The sequence below is a fragment of the Atheta coriaria genome, unplaced genomic scaffold, assembly GCF_025399875.1.
Source record: "Atheta coriaria isolate IRGN ID8LTWV9N9 unplaced genomic scaffold, Caltech_Dcor_3.1 hic_scaffold_9_pilon, whole genome shotgun sequence".
Lineage (NCBI taxonomy): Eukaryota > Metazoa > Arthropoda > Insecta > Coleoptera > Staphylinidae > Dalotia > Dalotia coriaria.
In genome coordinates this window covers 13,773,233-13,800,354 of record NW_027045451.1, presented here as the reverse complement: position 1 = coordinate 13,800,354, position 27,122 = coordinate 13,773,233, and the positions used below count along the sequence as shown (strand labels likewise).

At 38.7% G+C, this 27,122-nt stretch overlaps 3 protein-coding genes and 2 non-coding genes across 5 annotated transcripts; all 5 read right to left on the bottom strand.

Moving 5' to 3' along the window:
• Nucleotides 1-36: 36 nt before the first annotated feature.
• Nucleotides 37-12,879, bottom strand: Mctp (multiple C2 domain and transmembrane region protein). Its single transcript, XM_065311082.1, is given in 15 exon segments — nt 37-1,141; nt 1,407-1,614; nt 1,681-1,787; nt 2,390-2,609; nt 2,669-2,732; nt 2,735-3,224; nt 3,282-3,624; nt 3,680-3,828; nt 7,426-7,590; nt 7,660-7,829; nt 7,893-8,010; nt 9,474-9,589; nt 10,100-10,244; nt 10,588-10,790; nt 12,684-12,879. Coding segments are annotated over 15 exon segments (2,679 nt in total). The 5' UTR covers nt 12,778-12,879; the 3' UTR covers nt 37-1,054.
• On the bottom strand, nt 9,304-9,394 carry TRNAY-GUA (transfer RNA tyrosine (anticodon GUA)). The gene is given in 2 exon segments: nt 9,304-9,339; nt 9,358-9,394. It is a non-coding gene; the product is annotated as a tRNA-Tyr (tRNA).
• Nucleotides 12,498-12,569, bottom strand: TRNAW-CCA (transfer RNA tryptophan (anticodon CCA)). The gene has a single exon. It is a non-coding gene; the product is annotated as a tRNA-Trp (tRNA).
• A 4,810-nt stretch (nt 12,880-17,689) lies between the features above and the next one.
• LOC135798522 (endoplasmic reticulum metallopeptidase 1-like) lies at nt 17,690-22,605 on the bottom strand. The gene is made up of 6 exons (XM_065311381.1): nt 22,083-22,605; nt 21,469-22,021; nt 20,262-21,175; nt 19,673-20,197; nt 19,121-19,612; nt 17,690-19,049 (listed from the first exon to the last, which is right to left on the bottom strand). The coding sequence occupies exons 1-6, from the start codon at nt 22,107-22,109 to the stop codon at nt 18,885-18,887; spliced, it is 2,676 nt and encodes an 891-aa protein (XP_065167453.1). The 5' UTR covers nt 22,110-22,605; the 3' UTR covers nt 17,690-18,884.
• Nucleotides 22,606-22,781: 176 nt separating this feature from the next.
• On the bottom strand, nt 22,782-27,090 carry alpha-Man-IIa (alpha-mannosidase 2). The gene is made up of 9 exons (XM_065311597.1): nt 26,637-27,090; nt 26,332-26,577; nt 25,943-26,262; nt 25,221-25,887; nt 24,798-25,168; nt 23,790-24,741; nt 23,459-23,734; nt 23,106-23,401; nt 22,782-23,040 (listed from the first exon to the last, which is right to left on the bottom strand). The coding sequence occupies exons 1-9, from the start codon at nt 26,766-26,768 to the stop codon at nt 22,977-22,979; spliced, it is 3,324 nt and encodes a 1,107-aa protein (XP_065167669.1). The 5' UTR covers nt 26,769-27,090; the 3' UTR covers nt 22,782-22,976.
• Between the last annotated feature and the right edge of the window lie 32 nt (nt 27,091-27,122).

Genomic DNA, 27,122 nt, shown 5'->3' with positions numbered 1-27,122 from the left:
GAGGATACACACGTCCACACAACATAATAACACAACTGATAACGAATAATTGTAATTATATCAAAGTTGACATTAATCAAATCGATTTCATTGTGCAACTTTAATTGTAGGTGTGACCAATGACAATAGAACTAGAATTAGATAAAATAACACTTGACAAGTTAAGCATATCTGTAGCGCGCCCAATAAATAAATAAGTAAGTGCTTGCGCACATTGTTATAATACATTTATCATGCGCTAATTTAGCAATTGCCTACGAAGATAGTTATTTATGTTAACAAAGCTTATCACATGTTTGGAAAGAAACCGTACAAACCGCACGTAGAAATAACATTTAATAATACTGCTGTATGTACACACAATATTCTTTGTAACTAAAATCTGTACATTAAATCACAATGATCATGGACGTGTTTGCCGCAAAGTTTTCAACAATAAATGTATTATCCGTATGGTAGCGGAGAACTTGGTGGAAGAACTTTGAAAAATAGATTTAGTGTGTCGATAAGAGAACGAAATTCAAGTTAGCGTGTGTTACATGCATCAGAGTAAATAAGTAATTATTGTTTAACTGTCTTAAATAACTGCGAAAACTAACTAACCATTATAAAACGGGTAGAAAAATATAAAAATGTTGATAAATGGCGAATTCAAGACTAAATTGATGTGTGTCGCTTCGGTGAGATTGATTTCGTTTTCCGCGCTTAGTATTTAATTGATTCAACAACGGGCACTCGGTCTTTCACTACGTTTCGAAAGATTGGCGATTAAACATTCGCTGCTAAGCAGACCTTGCGTAATTCCTTACAAATTTGTATAACTACCTTGAATATAACTAATAGTAAAGGTATGTATGTTCTTACCCATTAGTATAATACACATAGAGTTAAAAAGTGTAGTGGAATTGTTTAAAAATGTTATTGGTAGATGTGTTGTTCGTCTTTTTGTTTATTTATGTGTATATGTGTATGTTTAATCAGACTTTAAAGTGCATTCTCTTTCCCATCGTACACGCAACTTCGTGCGTACGCCGCTCAACAGCTTCAACCTCCACTAGGAAGCTTTCTGCTTTTTCCTAGGATCCCGCCGTTTCTCTCCGCTCTCAGGATTGGCGAGGATTTTCAGGTCCCTGTAGTCCAGCTGCAAGTACCATTCAAAAAATGACAATTGTCCTATTTTCGTTGACAAATACCTCGCCGATAATTTTGTCCACATCTGCATGTTTTACATTTTGAAGTCAGTAACGCAATTGAATGCATTTGATCACCCGTTAGTATCATAAAGTCAGTTCAAGTTAATTTACCATAAACCCAAGAATTTAGAAGAAGTAAATAACATGCAAATGCCGCCAAACCCCTGTCATCACCATCACCGCTTCAAATTTAGCTGTGAAAAGAATACGCACCAGCATTTCGTTGTCTGGAACACGCGATATCAAGTCCAACACTTCATTGTTTGGAACGGCGTGTGGTCTCAAGATTCTCCTAAAGAACTTGTTCGTTCCCCACAGCATTAACAAATACCGAACGGGAATGAAATACAGCACCAGCAGCGCGCCGACCAACAAGACCACTGCGATCCATGATAAATATGGAACCGTGAAATTAAAAGTGCTGGAGAAAAAAAGTGGCGCATAATGATTATTTATAGGAATAAAGCAATTTCATCTTCATACTTACTTTACAACGCTCTCACCGAATGTTGCAATTTTTCCGATTGCATTCTGAACGCCTTGGGTAACTTCTTGTATCGTCTGCAATCGCTCCTTAAGACTCTTCTTTTCTTCCTACATAAGCGCAATATGCCATTAAATCGCGATCGAGTTTATTAAATGCGATTGAACTAGTTCTAAATGCACTTGCACAAGTAGATATACACTCTCTTCAACTTACCCAAATTAAGTAATCGTAAGCAATGATAAAAAATCGATCAAATAATTATTTGTTCCTCAATCTGAGACACACTTTCGAAAAGTGTGTCAATCACTACGAAATCTACTCTAACATTAACTACACTGATCTACATTATGAAGACGAATGTTGTCGAGCTAATTAGCACATTTTTTCGGCATTGCTTTTTTTTCATTATTATTAATTAATATTTCAACTTGTTTGCAAAAGTGCAAACGGCTTCTAAGCGAGTGATGTGCTTGGGTGAGCGTGTTGGGTGTTCTCAAACTTTCATCGCAACTTAAAACGGACGAGAAAGCATTTCTACATTACTATAGACATACGCAAAATACTTTCGATCCAATCATCTAATTATGAATGCGAGTAAATTTGTATAAGGCACAAGAATCAAAAGTGTGCAATGTGATGTGCGTGTAATTAATTTAAGTACTGGTAAGTCTATAGAGATGTAGAAACGTTTTCTTACCTCAAATCCTACCTTCTCCTTGTCTTCGTCGTCTTCGTCCTCAACATCTGAATCGGCAATCTCGTCCCATGGCACCGCCTGCGGCCCCGCTAGTTTACGTACGATAAACTGCTTAAGGAACACCAGCAGACCCAACATAGGCACCATCCATGACTCAAAATAGTAGCACACCACCAGCCAAAACAAGAGTGCAATGAATGATTGCACCGTGGACTCCCATTCGAAACAATTCCTGTAAAACACACAATAGTGAGCAAACATGCAGAACTATTTATTTACTGCGCAACTTACTGCAGAATTTTGCCAAATTCGTAGAAATACATTATAAGCGATTTCATTCGGAGAACGTTTTGACAAAAACTTGTCGTTTGAATTTAATCTCTGTCTGCATATACTTCTCTTCGCGAGGATTGAGTGTGCGTATGCATGCCCTAATCGGATTCCAGATAACGTTCAATTCGAGCAAAATCTGCGGCGAGTTTCCCTTGGCGCGACTGCGCAATTTCTTATCTTTTAACGCGTACCAGCGCTTTTCGCCGTTTTTCATCCGCAGCAGCGGTATCGCGATTTTGCCCAGGAACTCCACCTTGTGATCGCGATCTTCATCGTATACGGTAAGCTCCAACACATTATTGATGTCTTTCACATTAAACGTGAAAATCTTTTGCCACGACGGCGATAATGTTTTGTACTCAGTTTGTGTCTGCAGTCGGGCATTACCCAGTTCCAACACACAAAACGGATCACTTTTGCCACCCAAATCGGCGGCGGCAAGACCTTGTGCGCGGAATACTTTCACGGTCAAATGGCCTACGTCCTTCGTATTGTGGAATGTTCTTTGCCACGCCTATAAAATCAATCGAATAATAATTATAATCCCGAAACAGTCGCGTCTCTCACTTACGTATCGTTGCTCTAATATTTCGCGTTCCCGCGGGTTCGCCTCATGCGTAGAGAGATCTGAAATAGTTTCGGAGGCGGTCGTGCCGCTGATCGTCAGTAGAAGATGTAGCGTGCCTGCACCATCTTCGAGTTCCTGCCACAGACTGTGCGTGGTCTCACGCTCTAGCTGAGATAGATCGATAAGGCATCTTCCAATGAAGTCATCTCTTGACCTGTCTTTATCCCAGACAGTAATTTCAAGCTGTTGGTCGCCATCGTCATATAAATGTAGATCGAATTGCTCGAGCCATTTGGGATTCAACGAGCGCCAAATTATACGACTTTTGTATTTTTCATTCCCCAGGCTGTAGAACACATTAATAAGATTAACGTATACCAGTACTTCTATAAAAATCTTACCGAAACTTCGCATAGGGATCGGAGGTTCCCGTTTCGAGATCACAAGCGAGGAGATTCTTGCCTTCCACCAAAACAATCGTGACAACTGAACTCCATATTTGAGACTTGAGTCGTTTATTGACGTCAGTAACTTTATTTCGTTGAAAGTACTGAAATCAACACAGCAATTTAGCAACTTATATTTAAACATCGGTTTATTTCATTAAAACTTTGTTCATTGACGGAGATGCCTGAGTAAACCCGTACTTCTCTAATTTTATCCTTAAAAGAGTTTTCCACTTTATGTAGATTCTGAAGGTTCTCCTCAGAGAGACTGGATCTGCCAGAGCTAGAGCTCTTAATACTAGCAGTAGAATAATTCAGTGTTGATGTTGAACCTCGAAAATCATCCGTCAAAGAAAACGATCGCGACGTGCGATTCGGGCATTTTCTATACAAACTGCAGATATTTGCACATAAATTGCTTATTGTTTTATTATGATTTTGATCATTTTGAAATCATGAATTTGTCGTTACTGCCACTTTTAGTTTTATTTAGTTTTTTTTTTGTGAAATATTCCATTACAAAAAACCGATAATCATTGTTAAAGAAAATGGAACATAACGGATTTGGTATGTGGAAAATATTCATATTTATTTATTTATTCAGTATGATAAATTTTTTGGCACTCAATATAGAATAATTTTGCGATTATTTGTTATTTAACAGTTATTCAAAAACTAATGAATTTGGATCAGTTTTCTTCAAAAATACTTCCACTATGAAATTGAAAATAAAATCAGACAGGAATATATTATATGTATTATATTGTTTACCCTTTCTTCTTAAACGTTAGACTCTTTTGAATCAATTTTAAAAAATATCCAAAAATCCAATTTTAATTGCTTCCAGTTATATATAAATTTAAATCCAAAATTTGTGAATGATACATTTTTTTAATATACTTGTAAGTATTTTTCTATACCTAATTAGTTAATAACTGTAACAGTCTAACTTTCATTTTAAAACTACGTAAGGGCACCGCAACAGTAAAATTTAAAAAATGTAAAAAAAAGCAGGCAAGTATGATGCATCGGCAAATATTTGTTTATGAAAGAATTTTTCAAGTCACGTAAACAGAAATTAATAAGTTTCACAAAAACAAACGTTCTGTTGTTTTGTCTCTTAATTCATGATGGCCAAAATACCAAGATACACCGACAAGTTAAACCGCCAATCATACAAAAAAATCAGTATCATGACAAATGACCCACTTATCGCTAGTGCATCCGAGATAACATCATTAAATTGTGAAATTGCTGCGCATATACGCAACTACTACCAAAATACGTTATTTTCTTAGAAACTGATCCAAACTTATGAATCTCAAGTGCATTTCGTTCACTCGAGACTTGATAACTTCGATTATAAAGTGAACGATAACGACAAATCGATTTCGCATGCTAATGATTATTAAAATCACCTGTCTCGATCACTGTCACTACTAAACTCGCTATTGTTAGCCGTGTACCTCTCAATTGGCTGGCAATTGTTATTTGTATTCGCACAAATTTGATAAGACGACACCGATTTGTTTAAAATCGGACGAAACTTCTTGTTTTTGCTTTCTACAGACAGATCACTGCAACTGCCATTTGCGACGAATAAATCCGCTTTTTTAAAGAGGTTTTTACTGCTGCGAGAAATGAATTTCGTTTTCATTTTCTGCACCAAGTGCTTAGGAGACTGGTAGGTATCAAACATTTTTGAAATGTTGAGCGTAGATTATCGCATTAATATCACAAAACACATACACACACACACACACAGAATATCACAGTTTTCAGCACATTGTGCGTATTCGATTCACTCAACTAACTTTGAAACACTTTCTGTCGAATAAATTTTCACATAATTATTACATGCGTTCCGCGCACCGATCGCCGAAACAGTCCGAGTGCGTTTAACAGCGACGCCGCCGATATTCGCGTTTGAGACGATCGCTACAACGCTGATATTGCGTATGTACCCGAGTGGAATGTGCTGAGTGTTTTATATAAATTTAGTAATTGTTTTGATATGAACCGTATACCGCTGCGACGGTCAGATTCGCACGACGATATGAGCGTGCGCTGTTTTTACAACCAATTGGATTTTTTGGCCTCTCGCTGACTGACGCACACAGGCCGCATAAAAAGCCACTAATCTATGCGAAATTAGCGAGTGTTCCTGTTGCAAAAATACGAAATTAAAAAAGCTACGATTAATTTGCCGGAGGTAGTTATGTGTTGCCAGTTGAACTTGTACCCAACTTAAATTCGTCTAAAACTCTGACATTGTAACCGGTTTCGATCTCTCGGCTTTGACCATCAGCTTCAACCGAAAAGTATCACTAAATTATTAATTAACTTCGAATATGCGTCATGTAAGGACTTCACTCATTTCGTTTGCATACATTCTGTTTAAAATGTGTACCAATGAACTTGATCAATTAAGTAATTTCTGATGGAACAGTTTTTCTACGGTTTCAGTTGACAATGTTACAATATAGTAAACCAATGGCAAGGAGATACATTGAAGTTGACTTTAGCCCTCCGCATGGGAGAAACTGACATATTCTATAAATAATTCAAACCTAAATTGGGTCTGCATTTGCTCGACGTAATCATAATTGTGAGATAATCAATAAGCCTTGTATACAGCTATATCATAGTAAAAACGCTTCTTTGTTCAACAAAATAAACTTTATGTATGTTGCTTTAACACGTTGTGAATTAATTACTTTAAAATTATAACAAAAAATTGAACTCACCATCACTTCACCAGGAAGTGTTTCAAACGCTTACTTTTTTATTGTATATGATTGCAAACAAATTATTCTTTTGCGTTTACATTTTAATTTACTAAAACCACTAACAAAACAAGTAGTATAAAATTACCACAAGTTTTTCGAATGTATCATAAAAGTAACTACCAGTCAATTAGAAACAAAAACAATAAAAAACAACTTGATATCTAATTCTAATCTTCACGTTGTATTTACACATTGCGTTAACCTCTCCGATCATTTGGTTAATTACATTTATTGCGCATTTGAAACACAAGCAATAATAATAGATGGTGTTCGACATTTGTCTGAACAACTCAATTTTACAACACAGTATTATTATACCAGGGTTGGGAAACGTTTTGAGCAACAAGTAATTAAATTATTTGTGTGTCACATTTTACCTCTTTATAAAAAAGTATATAAGAGTTGAACCTACATATGCGAAAGGTTTAAATTACAATATAAGTTTTTATCTTTCCACTTTTGAATTGAACTCAATTATTTATCGTTACCTTAGCAACGTAGCAGTTGATCACTTATAAAAATTATGACTCACTCTATCTCACAATGAAAATAAAATATTGAAAACAATTATTTACAGCTATTAAACGTTTTAATTCACTAATTTATCGTTTTTGAGTCGTTAAATCAAAGAAACCTTGATGCTCTAGGATATGTGTAATAAATTTATCTTTTTGCACCTTCATAGATTACGTGCTATTATTTAATTTGTGAAGACTGAATAAAATAAAGATCAGTGTGACAAGGTGAATGACTGATATACGCACGTTTGAGTGAAACCTTGCAAAAAATAATCGCCAAATATAAAAATGCTGCACGCGCATCGCGAAATTATCCTTCCTTAGAGGTCAAACCCAAGCATCAGGAAATTAAACCGCATTAAAATGCAATACCTCACTCATTTGCATCACTCACCTGTTCCTTATCCTCTTGTGACTTTGGTTGCAACGTCACGTTCAATAGAATCTCGCCCAGATCGGCGCCAGGCTTCGCAGGATCCAAGAGCGGCAAATGAATGTCGGCAGATTTAGACAACTCCAATGATTGTAAATCCAATTGGGTCGCGCCCATAAAATCATCCTATAAAAGCATACACAAACAAATAAAATGACTCATTCTGCGCACATAGGTATCAAATTACGTGTTTACCTGCAAGCCCCAATCGTAATCAAACACTTTGATGATGACTGGTACGAACGGGTCTTCGATGGGCACTGTAAAACTTTCATCCCATACCGGATTCAACTCTCTGTACACCGTACGCGACTTGTATATCAAGCGACCACCGCATTTAAATTTCACGTAAGGATCGCTGGTACCTGTGTAATTTTCAAGTTAATAAGTATAAAATATATTGAATATAGAAAATTAAATCAACTTGCCATTCTTATCCATCGCCGCCAATCCATTTCCGCGTTTAAGATAAACGCGCAGCTGAAAAAAGGAATGTTGCCGCAACGCCGTTTCCCTGCGTCGTGCAATTTCATCACCAGTCGTTAACTGATAACAAAAAGACAACATATTCGATGTAGACATTTTCAATGCTCAACAGTACATTAGCAAATGACACACATTGCTAACATCGACACTATGGGGTGGTATACCCGTTGTAATTAACTTAGCTGCGCACTAAGTGAAATGATACGTAATGAATTTGCGAGTGCGTAGGCTTATGCACAAGTCACGCTAATGTATACCAAACGAGGGTGTGTAATGCGACAATGTTTCCCTTTGACGGGTAGTACATCCTTGCAGTATAAATCAACAAGTATTCCATCGAATGTGTAATGGGTTTTGAGCATTTGCAAAAAAAGTCAATTATTCCGTAGACAAAATAGATTTGTATTGGAAATTTGCAAAAATTGCGTCAGAAATAATATGCCATAAGCTTTGATTTCATTAGAATGAATGACTAAAATGCTTTAATTAGTAACTATGTTGCAGAATATTCATCGTGACCAAAAGACAAAAATAAGAGAATCTTATCAATGTGAACTTGAATTGAATATTTTACTTAACCATATTTTTATCTTACATCGGCAAGGGGAAAAACTTAAATATGTTGTTATGATTTTTTTTTTCAGAATCAATCAATTACTCTCAGAGATGGAGAATTGGGTTAAGATAAAAAAAACATCAGAGTAAAAAGCACAATGACGCACAACTTGGATATTAAAATGCCCAATAAAATTGTTGTTAAAAAAATGCTTCAAAAACGTGCTAAAAAATTGTTTACGAGAAACTGTAAGTTGACCTCAACTAAACCACTCAAGGTTAACGCAACATTTTGTTATTCTTAATCGTAATAAATGAATTTATTAAAATGACAAATAATTAGAGACCGACCGAAATTTCGGTTTCGGTTTCGGCCAGTTTCGGCCAAGAATTCGAGTTTCGGCTTCAGTTTCGGTTTCGGCAAAAAATGGCCGAAACTTTCGGCCGCACCGAAACTCACTTTTCGTGAATTGTCGTGCGTTGCTCGGTTAACTTCGCGGCTAATGGCGGTCGTTACTTGCCATCTTAGTTCGCTCATATTAATATTATATTAAGTATCAAGTGACTAAACAAGGATTTTACTCCCGAAATGGTTTATGTATCTAAAAAACGTGGAAAAACTGGCGATGTGTAGGTAAAAGTAGAAAAATATGTTTATGTAAATTAGTTTCGGTTTCGGTTTCGGTTTCGGCCGAAACTGATTGCACGGCCGAAATTTCGGTTTCGGTTTCGGCTAAAATCCAGTTTCGGTCGGACTCTACAAATAATCACACACGCAAAGAAAAGAAAGAAAAGATTTCCTTCGAACCGGATTTGAACCAGTGACCTATGGATGCCTACAATTCAACAATTCTACAGTCCACCGCTCTACCAACTGAGCTATCGAAGGTAATGGAAGCATCAGGATCAATTTAAGTAACCATGTATATATTAATGTTAATATATAATAACTGTAACAAAGTACTCACCGGAATTAAATCCAGGCCAGCCACGGCGCCAGGTGTAGGGGCTCTAGGCCGGGGCGAACCACCAGGTGAACTGTGCGGCGTGTCGTTGGACGCACACGCGCGACTTAGCGGCGAGTCTGCAAGCGCATGCATAGTAATTGTAATTATAGGTATTTAGCCATCTTCAACTACAACATGAACGATTGCATTTGCCACAAATACCACTCGTCTATAATTTGCACTTTTCGCTCGGCTTGCCACTACTGCTGGCCGCCCACGCGATAAATTGTTTATCTCGTATCGGCGCCAAATATAGCATGTCATAAGAGAAAACAAAGGAGGCATGAATACATAAAAGATAAGATGTAAATGTAGTGCACTAGAGTCCACACAAATATTGGCTTCATATGAAAATGAAAAAATTATGCCTTTGAGCTCAAGGACATGTATTACAGAGATGAATAAAAACATAGAATAAGACATTACTTATTCCATGATATAATTAAAGCATGATGTTGGCGAAACGTGTGAAAATGTAATAATCCAATTCGAATTGCAATCGATCGTCAGCATGAAAAGGGGTGTGTTTCGTTGCGAGTTGTCGCATGTGAACGCTGACAACCGCCGGCCGGCATTCAAGCACTCACCTTGGTGCGTGTGCAACCGATGCCGGGGGCTCTGCGTGCTCGGCGTGCTGTGATCGCTGCTGAGGTCGGCGGCGTAGTCAGTCGTCGAGTCCTGCCGGCCAGGGGACTTGTGGCGACGCTCGCGCTTACTATGGCCCCAACGATTCTGCAACCCAACGTACGCGTATTAGATGAATGAATTACCAACGGATAACAACGATTCGCTCCTGGCTCCCGAGTGATACTGATGACTTTCGCTGATACAGCCTGGGGTGGCGCATGCTCGCGACGCGGGGGTGGTCAAAAGCAAAAACGTTAGAATACGAATGGGAAGCGACGTCGCGCTCGATGAACATGTATAACAGCATGCCAACTTTTTCCTTGAAAACACCCCGCTACAATGAAATTGTGTCCGTGGAAGCGAATTTCAGACAAATGATACATGACATTCGAACACTGATTTTGAAATTATTAATGTGAATGTAAACACAAAAATATGTAGGTATTACCTTCAGCTGTGCGAAAAACGTGTGCGCCTTCTGGTAGACAGTGATATGTGAGGAACCCGGAGGAGCTGCGGACCTGGGACGAACTTCGGGCATCTCGCGGGGGCTACTTAGCTCGGAAGCGGACTTGCTCAGGTGACGGCCCCCCATCGAGGGCGATTGTGACATATGCCGCAAGTCGGATTGCTCCGCATCCCGATCCTTTTCTGTAACAGTATTTAAAATTGGGGATATATTAAATGCACTTTAGTTAAAATACAATCCACTTGAACAGCCGCACTTAAGTTTTCATACTTTGCACTAAGAAATTCTAATTATGCACTATAGATTGTATAACTTATATTTTAATACAATGCACTTATATATTCAGGTTTAAGCTTAAATTTGCTTTGAATCAACTTTTTAAATTGAAACTTTATAATTTGTGGTGGTTAGGTAGGGTACCTTGTTTGGTATTATTTGTGGGGCGGTCGGGGGGTAGGGGTGGTCGGGGGTTGGGGGTGGTGGTTAGGTAGGCTACCTTGTTTGGTATTATTTGTAGGGCGGTTGGGGTGGTCGGGGGTGGTGGTTAGGTAGGCTCCCTTGTTTGGTATTATTTGTGGGGCGGTCGGGGGTTGGGGGTGGTGGTTAGGTATGCTACCTTGTTTGGTATTATTTGTGGGGGTTGGGGTGGTTGGGGTGGTGGTTAGGTAGGCTCCCTTGTTTGGTATTATTTGTGGGGTGGTTGGGGGTTGTGGGGAGGAGGTGGTTGTCGGTTGGGGGTTGGGGGTGGTGGTTTATTTGAGGGGCGGCGGGGGGGATAGAAGGGGCCGGCTAAGAGTACGGCACGTACTTAAAACTGCAAGTTTTACAAGTGCAAAGTATTAATTTCATAGTGGAAAGCATTTTATTCAAGTGGAATTCATTTTTCAAAGTGCAAATATTTATTTTTAAGTTCAGTTCTGTATTTTTAAGTGCAAACATTAATTATATGTGCATTTAATGAATTGACAAGTTAAAAATCGAAAAAATAAAGTTCGTTTAATTACATGCCTTTAAAATTTAACCCACCCACATCCACACCTACACACATCATGTTTATAATCAATTTTATGTTTTCAATTTTTATCTATTATTTACACAGTTGAATTATTTAGGTTCTACTTTGTCAGTGGCGTCGTGGCTTAGCTGATTAAAGCGCCTGCGTAGCAAACAGAAGATCTCGCATCACCCCGGGGCTTACGCAGTATGACATTGCGAAGAACTATTTCATATTATAATAGTTACAGAATAATAATAATAAAACACAGTTATTTTCTAACTTGTAGTCAATAACTACGAAACGTCAATATGATACCAATATTTTTTAGGTTCTTGTGGGTTGACGTAACAACAGCAACATAAAAATGCCTAGTTAATTGAGTGTTGATATAAAAAAGTTACACTGTATATAGAAGTTACCAAAAAAATCTAGCAAATCTAGCAACATAAGTTCCGGATCTATAATTCACTTGTATTATGTACCAATTGCATATATATTCTTAGTGGTTGTATATACCTATAGTGTTATTTAAACTCCGAGGCTTCAAATTATTATCTAAATTGCATCTGTTTAATTTACAGTTTAGTGTTTAGTTTAATATAGAGTTTAGTTGATTTGGAAGGAAAACGAAATGATTGAATTATAGTTTTCCACTTTTAATATTAGATTATTTAATTAGTAATACTATTATAATGACTGCATTAAAATTCAACAAATTTTATACTCATTATTATAATATTATTATCGATTAAATAAAAACAAGACTGATATTATTTCTCCTCACAAAGCGTAACTCTACATGGAAAAATAGCTATAGACTATAGATACATATTGTTTTCAAATACGGTATTTCCCCAAAATTTTAATGAAAAATATTTTTGAAAACATTGCTTGACCCCGACGTGATTTGAACACGCAACCTTCTGATCTGGAGTCAGACGCGCTACCGTTGCGCCACGGAGTCATTGTAAGTCGGCATAAATTAATGATATTTTGTATTGATATTTCTTAAACAATAAAATAAAGCTCAAACATTTTTCCGTCTATTTCAGTATAAAATTATTTAATGCGCTATTACCTGTTACCCGACACAAACTGCATAATTCCAATGCACTATGATACATCATAAAACAAACATTAGACACTTCCTCAGCACCCTCGAGTAATAACATCAGATTAAGTGCAGACAAAGCGGAAGAACTTGAGAATAAAGTGCAACTAATCAACCGAGATTAATCCGCGCGCGCATCCGATGAGTTTCAGTAGCGTACTAAAATCATTTTAGCAAGTCGTCGGCGTAGCGCACATGTGCGAAAACAAATTTCCAACGACTTGCGACGCGTGTCGATCCACAGTGTTGATCTGATTGAGAAAAAATCGTAAACTCATGGCTTTTAAGATATGTAGCTACAAAAGCGTGGCAAACAAAAAACAATAATAATCGCCAATTATAAGCGTCAAACATTTGGAGTTTGCATAAGTTGTGACGAATAATATACGTAGATGTGATCATCAAACGTACGAATAACCGTCATAGACGAATGGTCCCTAGTTGAAGATAACTAACAGTTAATATAAATACAGCTAATCAGTATGTTTTGATTAGAATATAGAACAGGGAAAACAACTTCATTAATACTGATAAGAATACTTCATACGTCAGATTATGTTAAAAGCAAAAAGTGAAAGTGGAAACTGCAAAAATACGTTCTCAATTTGACTAGTTGCAAAATATTTAGTATAAAAACGTAAAATATTCAGACAAATATAATATATACATATATAGGTATTTGGGTATCCTAATAATTATAACGTATAATTAACTTAATTACCTAGTTCAATTGTTTTATTGCTAATTTTGCAATAAATACATCTTTAGGTAAATGTGATACACGGGCGCAGCCAAGCAAAACACAACACTTAACAAAACAAATACAATATAACATGTTTGCTATTTAAAATTTACAAATTATAGTTTTTATCGTGAAGCTAAAATCCCAAAACAAATGTTAGGTTAATGAACAAAACACAACACACGCATGCGCCAAATACAATTCTAATAAAATTTTACATGTATTTACATTATCACACATTTACTTTCTGGCCTAGTCATTAAATGATCAAATTCAATGCAAATATAGTGAAAATTTGTATTGTTCTCTATTTTTTCCTAGTACGTTGAATCACTGAATAAGAAATTAATTCCATGTGTTCAGTTAAATAATTTAAAAAAGGTATTCGTGAGCGTAATCTTATTTAAAATCTCGACATTTTATGTAAAACACTAAAATAATCAATAATTGTACACACAGAGCTCTTCTACTAAGTGCGATACGCATGCGATATTTTTTTGTTTTGTTTGATAGCATGCGTTATACCTATATGCAAGATACTTGAAATGACCACACTCACACTATCAGTACGAAAAGCAAATTGACTAATAAATGGCAACTTGTATGAACAGTTGCTAATAATCCTAAAATTAGCCATTAGCTGTGTGTAGTTTTGCCCGTTTCAATTCTAATTTAAGAAAACTCGCTAAATTGGCGCAGCATTACTTCCTAATTTCGACAAATTGCACGCAATTGAAAAGGAAAATTCACTCACTTGAGGTGCCCGGTTGATCACAATAATTAGACGGAATCATAATAGGAAGACAACAGTAATCTTTGCTGCAGCACTCCAGGATTAACTACTAAATGCCACATCAACGCGCAGAACTGTGCCCGAAACATTAAGCCGCCAGCGATCACTTTCGCTGTCTACAAATTACGCATATTTAAACTAGCATGTTAATCATGAATGTCCTTTTAAAATTGTCTTCTTCAGTTAGGAACTCGAACAACTTGTAGGAAAGGTAAACAAATGCAATTCGCGGTTGCTTTATTTTTGATTATTATATTGGTCAACGCGTTTTAAGGTTACACGCTTGATAGGAGTGTGCTGGCGGCGTCTTTTGCACTAGTGGTGCGGTGCGAGCCGGTGGTGGTGGCGGCGGCGGCCGAGGCTGTAGTAGCGTTGGCGGCGCAGCCCCGCATGCGATAGGAACGACGCGCGTCGACCGACTGCCGATCCGCGCCGCCTCGTCGCGCCCGCATTTATCGATCCCTTTGGCGTCGAAATTCGCCGGTCTGCCCGAATTTCGGCATCCTGCAGAGCTGAATGACCCATTACGGAATCTACGTTACTATTTTCATAGCTAAGCGTAACTAGAAAACATAATATCTACGCACAATCATATTTTTTATCTTGTGGAAGTTGGTATATGCTAGAAGTGATAAGTAATGTTAAAGGTGTGAAAAGCGCCATAACATCTCAGATATAGATTATTGAGAACTTGGTAGGATTACCGGTGCGTCACGTGGAACTGACTAACGTTCGATACGCTCATGAGCCTTCTGAAAGCTGTTTGATTCAAAGTACTTCAATTTTATTCTTTCATCAAAATTTACCACAAGTTGAAGCGAAATTTAAGAGAATTTCAAAATGCTTAAAATGTTTTTTTCAACATGCCCTCCATCACAACAAAGAAGTGCACACAAGTTACCATTTAACACAACACAGCTTCGTGTCACAACGTGCTAATACAAATAGTACACTCACACATCAACACGGAACTCTAATTACCATTGACATGTTTTGTCCATTATATGAGACAGAACACGCACCAGTGGCGTAGTCAATAACGTGTTTATTTTATAGTTTTTCTAAGACGCGCAATACCTTATTGCAACAGAGTTGCGGTTATTAGCAGCCAGCATACTAATATGACTATGCAATTTCAATATCCACTACGATTGAGCACGTGGTGTTCTCTTGTCAAGTTCTTGATAAGAGCTCAAAATCTACCTGCAGAGCGCAACAATTGGCAACAATTAAGCGCGGAGAACGTATGCACATGTGTTTTCCATTTGAGGCATGTTACTTGTTGATAGTAGCGTGTGGTCGCGGTGACACAACCGGATTCGTACCGGAAACGGCTTTCCGCCGTAACAATCGCACCTCAACGCGCAAAACTATTCCTTGGCCGCCTCCCAAATACATTAAGACTATCTGATGTTCAAACATTCAGAAACTTTGAGTTTCTTTTGTTAAAATTGGTTACAAAATCATACAAAAATAAACAGGTAGGCTTATGTAAAGGAAAATGGATTATAATTAAATTTATTATTTAACGTATAGTGTTACAACTTTATTTTGTTTTGACACGTTTTCACGGACCATGACCTTAATTGCTTGGTATCACTTGTATCATTACTCGTTAAAAATATATTGATTAGTGCACATTGTAATTCAAATAAACAAAATTTATTGATGATTTATTTCACTTTTCACTTTAGTTGTAAGTTTCATATGCAATTAAAAGCTTAAAGGAGGGGGGAGGGGGGAAGTAAGTCTTCTTCGTAAGTGACGTAAGCGATTACGTTTCATGTTCGTTCAACCGGAATCATCCACTTGATTGAATATTCTCTAGTAGAGGAATAAAAAGAAAGAGAGAGGGAGGGTAAAAGAGAAAAAAAAATAGACATTGGAATGGCATTGTTGGAACTACTTGCGCCACTTTTTGTATAACTTTGTTAAAAATATGAGATAACTCAAACCTTTTTGTTGAATCATTATCGGAGTAAATAAAGTTAAAAATGCTACATCCCTTGAAAATTAAATTTAAATATAACGTATTAATAATGCACAAATAGTATTTGTTCTCCGGAGGTAAAATATATGGTTTTAAAAATAAATTTTAAGCACAAATGGTAAATGTAGTAGGCAACCCAAAGATCAAGCTACTTCAAAAAAATTCAATTTACTAAAAGTTTGTGCGAATTTCTAAGTTTGAAGCGGATTATGACCGTAAAAAGAATGTTCCAGCCTATAGTGACAAATCCCCTACTCGTATATATGTGACATATACATATAGTAATGAATCAACAATTTCTAAGAAACTATCGCCATCCAAAAGCAAACAAAACACACAGGCGCACCATTTGTATGCAAAGCGCGCAACTCGACACAGCGTAAAATGCCCGGTCTGGCCTCGGCCGCCCATAACCGATGATGGTCACGTAGGGTGAGCGCTTCCGTCAGCACCGATGAAGATGTGCGAAGCATAGATTCAAGTCGAAGACAATAGGCCGAAGAGCGCGTGCATGTGGGCAAGCGCAGCAACGGAGGCGAAGCCGGTCGTAGCTATCTCTCGGCGACAGCACGTCGCAATGAGCACAGACTACTAATTAGTATATGTGCTAATAACGAAAACATTTGTCATCAGGTGACAAAACAGTGATCACTGCAGCAAGTCACAAAAACTAGTTTTTTTGTTGTTCGAAACTATATTGATAAGATGATAAACAAAATATAATGGTTTTGTTAATTGTATTTTGCACCCTTGATCGCATTCTTTGGCTACTGCTTAAGTAAAGTAAGGTGGGGCGTAAAGTTAGCTATATCAATTAGGAAATCACGTCGGCAAGGAAAACACGTGCCCGAAAGGAAGTAATTTGTCGTCGCCGCAAACCAAAAACAACCAACGCGACGCACGATTGTCCAGTCGTCGTTGGGTCCTCGTCAAGCAGCCATCGAAGAGGTGTCCACGGGGTGTGCTCAATGTACAACAGGCACCAAACTTAAGTGCCAAACCACGGTTACCTACATAAAGTAAAGTGTCTTATACGTTTTTCAATAACTTAGTTAACTTTGTCTAGATTACATCGCGAGCACCGTCGATGCGCTTAGTGATACGGTGCTAATGTGTTGAACAGTGTTCTATGTTTATTTTTCAAGACTGTTTTTTTTTTCGTAGTCAATGTGCGCGTCACATGATCGCGCGCGGATGAATTTCTCTTGTGCGTCGCAAATTCAAACATTTTGAAGCAATTTGAGAAGCGCGCAACAGTACGAGTTGGAATTATGTCGAGAAACAAACACACTCTGCCATATCTAATAGTTGAATGAGGAGGCAAGATGTCGGCATAGCTGAATGTATTTGATTAGCGGCTGTGTCACATCCTTGGCCACCTTGGTCCGCTAAATCTCAACAGCAAATATTACAATACATTAAGGACAAATCAGTGAATAAAGCCTGTATGCAGTAAAAAATGCTTATATAATTGTTTATCTTATCACATATAATAAACTTGCGAATCTGGCGTGATTGCCACGATTTAAGATTTAACAAGTTTTGTTTTATTTCAATCTTGGTGTATAAGAGTATATAACAATTTAAAATTTGGTAACAATGCAACATATACTATAGAATTCACACTAAGAGGGCGGTCAAATAAACGTGTTGGTTCTACACACCAACATCAGAAGCTGTATCATCACAATGTAATTCCAAAAACAATATTTGTGGTATATTAAATGCCCACACATTACTCTACTACTCGTTTAGCGCAGTAAATTGTCTAATTATGCATTCGTCTCCCTTCTAAGGCCCATAATCGCACCTATTTTTTTAGATTAGCACTTTTGTTAACGATTCACAAAGCTTTCTAGTAGATTTGGACGTATGGAGGTATATTGATAATAATATACTTATATATACTCAATTGTTGTTATTTAACTCTAAACTTTAGACATTTTCAATATATGGGAACGAACGATTTTAGTTCGACGCGTACTTCTTGTTTGATTTATCACTTTGCACTGTTACATCGTTCAGTTCCATCGTGTCGTAAGCAAGAGGTGATAATTTACGACCGCGTCCAGTTTTATCGTTAAAATTGTCAACATGAAACCAAAGTGCAAACACGCTTTGAACGCTAAATGTCTTCACCAACATATCACTTTCTCGAAATGTATGTGTACGCAGCCTAAATATTAATTAGGTCACGCTAATTGTACTCTTCTGGGTGTTAAATGGCTGCTGGAATAAGTATTCCAAGTAAAGGTGTTAATCATGTAACAGGACTTGATTTAGCAAGACTAGTTTTAGAGGCTAAATAACTAAATGTGTTAAAGACTTGAGCGATATAGTATATATAGTATATGTGCAGATTGCTTGAACTATTTTATGCATATGAAAGTTTCTCCTTTGACTCAATTTGAGCTTCTCACGGAAAACATGGCTATATATTGTTGTTGCGCTCAAGCGTTTTAATATTGTGCGTCGCATTATGTTATACATATTTCATTCCTTATACCAAAATTGCTTATTATTCTAATAATTTGTACTAATTTCCTACGCTTAGGGTAAATTTCATTGCTTACGTTTTGGTTGAGTTGCAAGTGTCTTTCAAAAAGCAAATTTACTAACTAAAATTAAGGCGCGAGGTACCTCTTACAGCAACCACGATTCGTATGTCGACGACCAGTAGCAGACGGCCGTCCATGGCGGGAACTGCTTCACAAAGTTCTTAAACGATACAGAACTTTTGGAGTTGCCGAAGAGATAGTGTGAAGTGACGGCCAAGTCGATGATGTGCCCTTCGTGATCCTTCGGAACCTGTGAACAAATATTCCATATTAGTAGCTTGACTCCACCTTGAACACAGCATCAAATCAAGACAAACCTACCATAAACTCTAAGTTGACATCGAAAGTCTCAAACTTGTCGCCTCGTCCAAAATAAATAAAGTATGTCTTTCGCCCGTTCCAAAGGTATGTCGTTTCTAAAGGCGGGCTCGATAAACTCCACCGTAACAGGTCGACGCCCTGCACAGGTGAAAATAATATGGCCATGTGTGCGGGACCATCGATAGTAATATTCCACCCGCGTGTTGACTTAGTCTCGACTTGGGGCTGGATTTTTACTTGCGGATATTGTATTTGCGGCATCGGCCCAGGTAACCAGTGTGTCTTCCAAATCAAATTCATTACTGGAACAATGTATGGCATACCGCAGTATAAATGATCTACACAGTCCTGGTCAACGGGCATTGCTTTCCTCATGTCCGGCACATACTTGTCGACGGTGTGAGGACTATTGATGTCAAAGTCTATCACCCAGTAGCCTGTTGTTTCGTTTGGTGTTGATGTGGAATAGTCGTGGAATGTGCGTCGTGTATGCTGCAATCATAATGTACGATTGATTGCAACGTCAAGGCAGATATCCAACGATTTACTTACAGCTAACATAAATCGTTGCGGTGCCAATGAATTCGGATCACCTGAATAAGGGAATCCCAATGGAGTGAATATAAGTACGGCAATCGACAAGAGGAAGAGACCAAGCAGAAGATTCAGTATGCGATAAGTCTCTTTGACTAGAAGGATGATTGGAATGGCAAAACTAAATAAGAGCACAAACTCGAAGCCCACCATCAAGGCGATTAGCAGTTCGGAATTGTTGCCGGCGCCCGAGCGTCCCATAATAGGAATAAACAGGTAAAGAGCTGCGACAATTAAATAAAAACTTTGCACAAACGGCAAGCCCATCGTGCCGATGTGCAGCAATAACCAGCGGCCGTCCTTCCACGATGAGAAGATCTTAGCTCGCAGGAGACTTCCGATGAGCGGGAATACTGACCACATCATTGCAATGAAGCTGGAGCGAATACGCATGACGATTCCAATCATCAGCACGATAGTCCAGATCAGTTGATATGCATCATAGTAGAGCTGAAAAATTTGCCATGGCCAGACGTCGATATCCTAAAAAGAGGGAAAATGCTTGGTAACATGGTAAGGAAGTACTGCGAGAGTAAAGTACTGTTACCTTATGATAATATTTAGCGTGCACCAGCGTAATGGCCATCGAGACTAGCACCGTTGGTATCACATACAAAAAGAACGCCCACAAGGGTCGAGCGTACCAGCTCATCGTTCGTCCCAGCGCCGTCACCAGCATCGCAATCGCAAACACGGTAATTGCAGTTGCAAGCCACGTGATCCACACCCCAGCGACGCATTGTGTCAGCTTTAAAACGTACTTCTGCGGCGGCACAATTTTAGCCGCATCTTTGGCATTGACATAAATCGTATAAAACGATAGTATCACAGTGGTAATGTTAACAAGATCCGAAACAGCCATCGGCCATCGCACGACGAACGCGCCAAGGAAGTCAAAGAACACCAAATGCCCCAACCGATGGCTGTCGACGTCCGCCAGTTTGTGACCCTGGGCCATACCCCGCGCTAACGCAAGAATATTATCGCCAGTGCGCTGCAGAGAGCCGAGAGGAATGTTTTCGATCGAATCGAATTTAGTGTGATAGACGTAACCATTCGCAGACCACGCAAAGTCCAGTCCGGACACGTTGCCAAAATCGCGGAAAATGCGAAAGTCCGTATCGCCTGGCACGATGCCGCTTTGGAAGATCTCCTGCGCCATCGAAGAGGCAAAAGGGTAAGGCACTTCCTCTGAATACGTCTCTAACAACCACGGATGACTTGGCCCGGCCTGGAAAAGCACCTCGCGGCCTCCGGCGCCACACGCCTCCAAATTAATGAAAGCGCGTACTTCTCGAGCCCATTTGTGCTGCGTGATAAAACCGTGCGATGCAGGTAGAAAGTTTTCCTCGCCGCCATTGAAGAGAAATATTATATTGTGGCGAAGTATCTTGTCAGACTTAGATAAAACACGCAGAATTTCTAACATCACAGCGCATCCGGCACCATCATCGCTTGCGCCTACAAAGAGCATGCAACCAATGTCAATTACTTGAGTCAATATTATTTTATAAACGTTTTATCTTATCATTAGTCAATATTTGATTAAAAGTCAATATTGTGCACATACACAAAAATATTATTTGTTCAATAAAAACCTTTCAAAACTAATATGTACACATTCTCATTTATGTTGATGATTACACAAAAATTAAGAAAATAAGAAACATCCGCCCAGAATTGTGCAAGAGAGTATAAATGTTTATTGCTGACTAAAAAGATAATAAAGTTTTAATACATAGCAACACACTCACCTGGACTTTCAATGTAGGAATCAAAATGGCAATTAATAAGCAAACTGTGTGGGGACTTGATATGAGATCCAATCTTAACAATAATATTCTGCAAACCCCTGTAGACATTTGTCATGCCATCCAAAAACTCCAAAGGAAATTCCCCACTGACTGTTTGCAGATCAAACTCTAGTATATTATTAGGTGCTGCTCCTTTCATAATATCTCCAATGTCCTTTGTAAGCAAATTAACAGCAAGCACCTCATTGGCATGAGACCCAGCCACTCGAGGCCCCAAGGCAGTGATCTTCTTGAGATAATTGTGTGCACGCTCTGCAATGAATCGACCGGAATGTTTCTGCTCGTCTGCAATCTTTAGCCCAACTGGCAACTGTTTCTCAATGACAATCACTGCAGCAAAAACAATCAGAATAAAGAAGAGTAAAGACAACAGATGAGAGGCGGGCAGCGGTGCATGTGATTTGAATTTGAGCTTTCTAAGCTTGTCATCCCCATTGGCAAGCTCGTCGTGATGCCGCTCGATCGGCTTTCGCTGACGCAAGTTGGTATTACTCTAGAAAATAGTATTGGATATTAATTGACGATAATAGAGCATAATTGATTGAGAATCTTACCTTTGACATCGTAGGGATCTCGACCATCACAGAAAAGAACAAGTATATAACGTCCGCCTGCAATGTGTCCGTTTCGACTATTGCTGCATTTTAGCGAATATGAACATTTGAATTGCGGAAAGCGAGGCGTTATCACCACACGGAGAGGCCGATGATAACACGTCGCGTCGCGTCGCGACGTTTTACAGCCGTCTTTTCTTTAAATTCATCCGCGACGCGTTTAGGAGCGTAGTACACTGTCTACACCACACGACTCTGCGTTATGATAGAGTGCAATTGCTACGATTACTTATGGCACGAGCACAGGCACGAGCTGTGAGCACGCCACAGCTGCACGTACCGTGCGTACTGCACTATGAAGCTCGATGTGCCACAGACTATGTACTGCAGCACAGAATGGACTATGTTCGATCATGACATTTTCGCCGCAAGGTCACCACTAACTTTAAAAGCAAACGACTAATTTTAATTGCGAGCTAATATTAACAATTTTTAATTAGGGAGAGGATGTGTACGTTTGCCGGTCGAACGGGCGGCACACTAAATATATTGACATAATAACAAGACTGATAACAATGCCGGTATAAAAAATCAATAAATTTTTGACATACAATTGCGCTCAAAATATTCGTTGGGTCTGCGCTAGTCTCGAATTAACAGAAAACAAAATTTCAAATAACAGGACTATAAAAGTTATAATTTATTAACACAGTTACTTTTATTATTTTATAATCAATAATTGCACCTAACTAAACACATTTGGTATAATAAATACAGTAGATTTTGTAAAAGTACATATAAATACTTACCGATGTAATAAATAAGCTTGTACGTCCATAGGACACAAGCTAATGTCACTCGCAACGTCGATAGACTCCAAAATTTCGAGGAATGTCAGTGTAGCTTTGTTGAGTTTGGAATTCGTTGATGACGTTGGTAGTATATTTTTAATATTAACCTGAAAGGAAAAAATGAATAAATCTAATAGTAACTAGATACATATAAAATGCCAGCTTCACTAACAGTTCCATGGCTGAGGGAAACTGCTCCAGAGATTTCTGATCCATAAAACACGTGTCCAAATGTTTGCGATGCAATATCATTCCGACGTATTCCTTGTTCTTAACAAATATTCCAGTTTTAAGCGCTGCCAGAACATAATCAATGCCAAATTCAGCACTAGTGTGAGAATAGCTGGAATGCGACACCGTATCTTCATCCTCCGTACGGAGTAAACGCAGGAGAGGGTTCTGCAAGGTTTCAGATGCAATGTGCGCCAATGCTGTAGGAAAACCGGAAGGATGATCTTCAGACTGGGCCTAAAAGTTAATCAATGCATGAGCGTTAAATCATGAAAGCCTACATTATATTATTACCTGACACGGTTGTGTTTTTCGTTCTACGAGTATACGGAACAGGTGTCGGGTGAGTTTGTTATCAAGCACGCCTTGCCCCAAACCCAGATTGTCGTCTTGATTCAATCTTCGATCAAGCATTACCTCAATATGCCCATCGCGCAATGAACTAACTCCCAATGAAGTCGCCGTCAACAACGTCAGGCGAGTAATTTTATCTTCAATATATGCCATCGATGGCATAGGATAGTAATTCGCTTGCAGCGGTAACTTCTTAAAGCGTTTTCGCTTGACCACCTTAAAACAATCGCACATTAAATACACATCGAACGTGTTTAAATTGTATTTTTACCTGATACGCGTTTAAATCAGAATAAAACAAATCATTGTTTTTGATATTAGTCGCAAAGCGCATCACTAACTCAAAGTTGGAAGTTTTCGAAATATCAACGATATTTTGAATTTCCAGTCCGAGTCCATCCGCACCGGTCGTGTTGTACAATGTGACAGTATGAACCACATAGGGAATCACCACAATAACTTGCGAATAAAGGGGACCTTCAATTACTTTAACCACAGTACTTTCAATTTTCAGTGGGACGGCATCACCATCAGGTAAAAATAAATATGCGCCACTTCGCTCGTTGGTACGACGTGCTCCATACCGGGCGAAATCTAAGTGTACCGGATAAGTATGTTTGCCGGTTTTCAATGCTTTCAACAGGCCTAATTTGTTGAATGAGGCAACAATGCGAGAATTCTGAATGGAAAACTCACTTGCACTTGGTGAAACATTAATGTTTTCAAATCCGCGCGGTTTCTGCAGTTCTGCGTACAAATTGTAAACCTTTACTTTTGACGTAATGGTTCCGCGAGGTATTTCATTATCAGAGAGTGCACGAATGACGTAACTAGTAAGACTTAACGCTGGGACTTTTGCAATGAACGAAACGCGATACTTGGAAGTAGACAGCGAATAAACATGCTCGAATATTGGTGCCACTTGACAAACGACCGGCGCGCCGCGTTGATCCAAGACCTCAACGTTCGCCGTCGATACGATTAGAGTAACAACTTCGTGTCGATTGATCGTAAGTGAATTAAAAATAACAATCTTCTTCGTGTTCAACTCCAAGCCAATGGTAATGGTGTATTGTTCTGATAGAGTATCCTGTGTTTGTTTGACATCGTCAATGTTGTAGAAAATTGTATCGGTGGTAGGGTCATCAGCGCCGGGCCCTGCAAGTAGCAAATTTGCACTTTGTTGAATGACACTCTGGCAGCTTAAAATCGCGTCCATCATTCTGAAATTAAACGATTCGCTATGAATTACTCGGCACATTTAGGCAACCATGCATACTTTTGTCCGTAATCGTTGACGACGGCATCTTTAGCTGTTCCAGTAATGCCGTCGTGATGTTGAAACAAAGCTAAAGAGTGTCTTGCCTCAGTCAGGGCACGATCCAAATTATTTTCCTTTTCAGCAATCAAGCGACTTCCGGGTAGACCACTAATATGCGCCAAAGATAGAATAATCTCAGCGGATCGAATATATTGCAGAAGCACGCGATCCATCCGTTTATAAAACGGACGTGATGTGTAATAACCACTCCAATAATGATCATCTCTATCTGCATACGTGAAAAAATCGCCGGACAGTGAAGGGAACTCGCCTAAAGACTTTTCCTTCTGCACTGCATTGAAATAGTCTGTAAGCGTTCCAAATTGCGCCTAAAATTCACCAAACAATAAACTATTGCTATCAGAATTAATTGGTGCTCACATGCACGTGTAGGCCGAGATTGGCATTCATGTGATCAAATAACTTCTGGTAGTTGTTGTACTGCACATCCCATTCGGTCGAATGGTCGTACCTAAAATCATCGCCGAGCGGCGCCAACACCACGTTTGTCTTATATAACTGCGACTTTTTTCTGTATTGGTCCAAAAGTGTTTCAGCACGTTCAGCCACATTCCTATCATTGATTTCCACTGGCGGTATGTGCCACGGACACTTCAACCCGTGGTTCGGTAAGCGTTTAAAGTCAAATTGGCAGCAGATTTTCGGATCCGGGCCGCAAGTGTGTGGCACGTCATAGGAGTAGAAAGGCATCATGTGGGTGAAAACGTCCGTTGATCCCTTGCTGTCCCACATCTGCCTCCATCGGAATTCAAGCTGTTTCTCCAAAGCTAGCTTCTTCTTCACAGAGTAGTGCACACGCTGTATAAGCGAATTCAATATGCCAGCTTTGTTCAGCAATAGAGGTTGTGTGGCGCTCATACCAAACGGGTCGATGGACCAACTGCTCGTAGGCGTGTAATTCAAGTTGCGCTGTAACCATTGATGGCCCTCCGTCAGTTGGTGTACAATAGAGAGCCAATGTGAGTTTGCCTCGTCGTTCATCACCCAGCCACCCGTGACGATTTCTAATTGATTTGAATGTACAAGCCTAAAACACAAATTTTAGCAGGCCTGCTTTCATACTTTTCAAAATCATGATTAACCTTTTAACAATATTCTTAGCTGTATTATCCAACTCGTCCCACCACATTGCAAAGAATGAAATCTCTGCCCAAATAAACTTCCTTCTAGGATCTTCTTGTAATTTTTCCAGCATGTTGTTGAGAATGTGCTTAGTTTGTGACAAGTAGTATTCCTCAAAAGTTCTAATCCACCCAGGATCATTGTGTGAATGAGGTACAACAAAAACTTTCAATTTATTCTGTTTATTCCAGTAATTGTCATTCACCTCAATTTTCCATCCCTGTTTCCATACTCCACCATCAGGATTATCAAATTTAATATCCTCATATAGTTCCAGCATCTAATGAGAAAGTTATATAAGAATAAAACTTACATAAAATATTAGCTAACAGATGGTGTAGATTCTTACTTGAACATGATTCTTTGGTGTCTGATGTAAACTAATTGAACATGTTTGATTGTAAATTATTGCAGATGCTGGTGGAAAATCATGTTTTACTTCCTCTGGGCCTTCCTGTATATTTCCTAATGGGTGGCTGTCTTCTGGAGCAATTATTTGCCTAATTGCCTGCTTAATTTCACCAACATCATTATGATTCTTATTCAGACTTGACTCTAGCTTTTTTAAACGATTTTCGAAGTGCAGCCATTGATTCTACAAATAATATAGATATGTAGGTAGAAACATAGATTTGTCACAACATAACAACTTACATTTTGGAATTCCTGCTGAATTGTTGCACTTTTTGTTGGAAATATGGCCATGTCCATAGTTAAATACAAGAGAAAACAGATTGATGCTACTACAATGCCACCACAGATTGCCAACATTTGCTTCAGCTTCATTTTGCATAAAATGTTTTGATTCAAGTTATCCAAGAGTGTAATCAATCATTTGACCAGCTGTTCAGAAGCAATGAAGATTCCCTGTTAGCCTTGCTAACAGAGATATGATTTAGGTTCATAAATGTGTTAAGAATTCCAAAAGAGGGATTGTAATCAAATGGCCTGCTTGGATCAGAAAAACCCTGCAGCTACACTGTATGTGCTGAAGAAGCTACGGTACCACCGGCAAACATCTGATAACTGACAGATTTACATGAACGACAGCGAGTGTTTGTCGCGCTAGTAGTCCTATTTGGAAGCAGCAGTAGAAGATTACAGGTGGCAGCAGCAACAAATGTAATGAATTTCATGGCA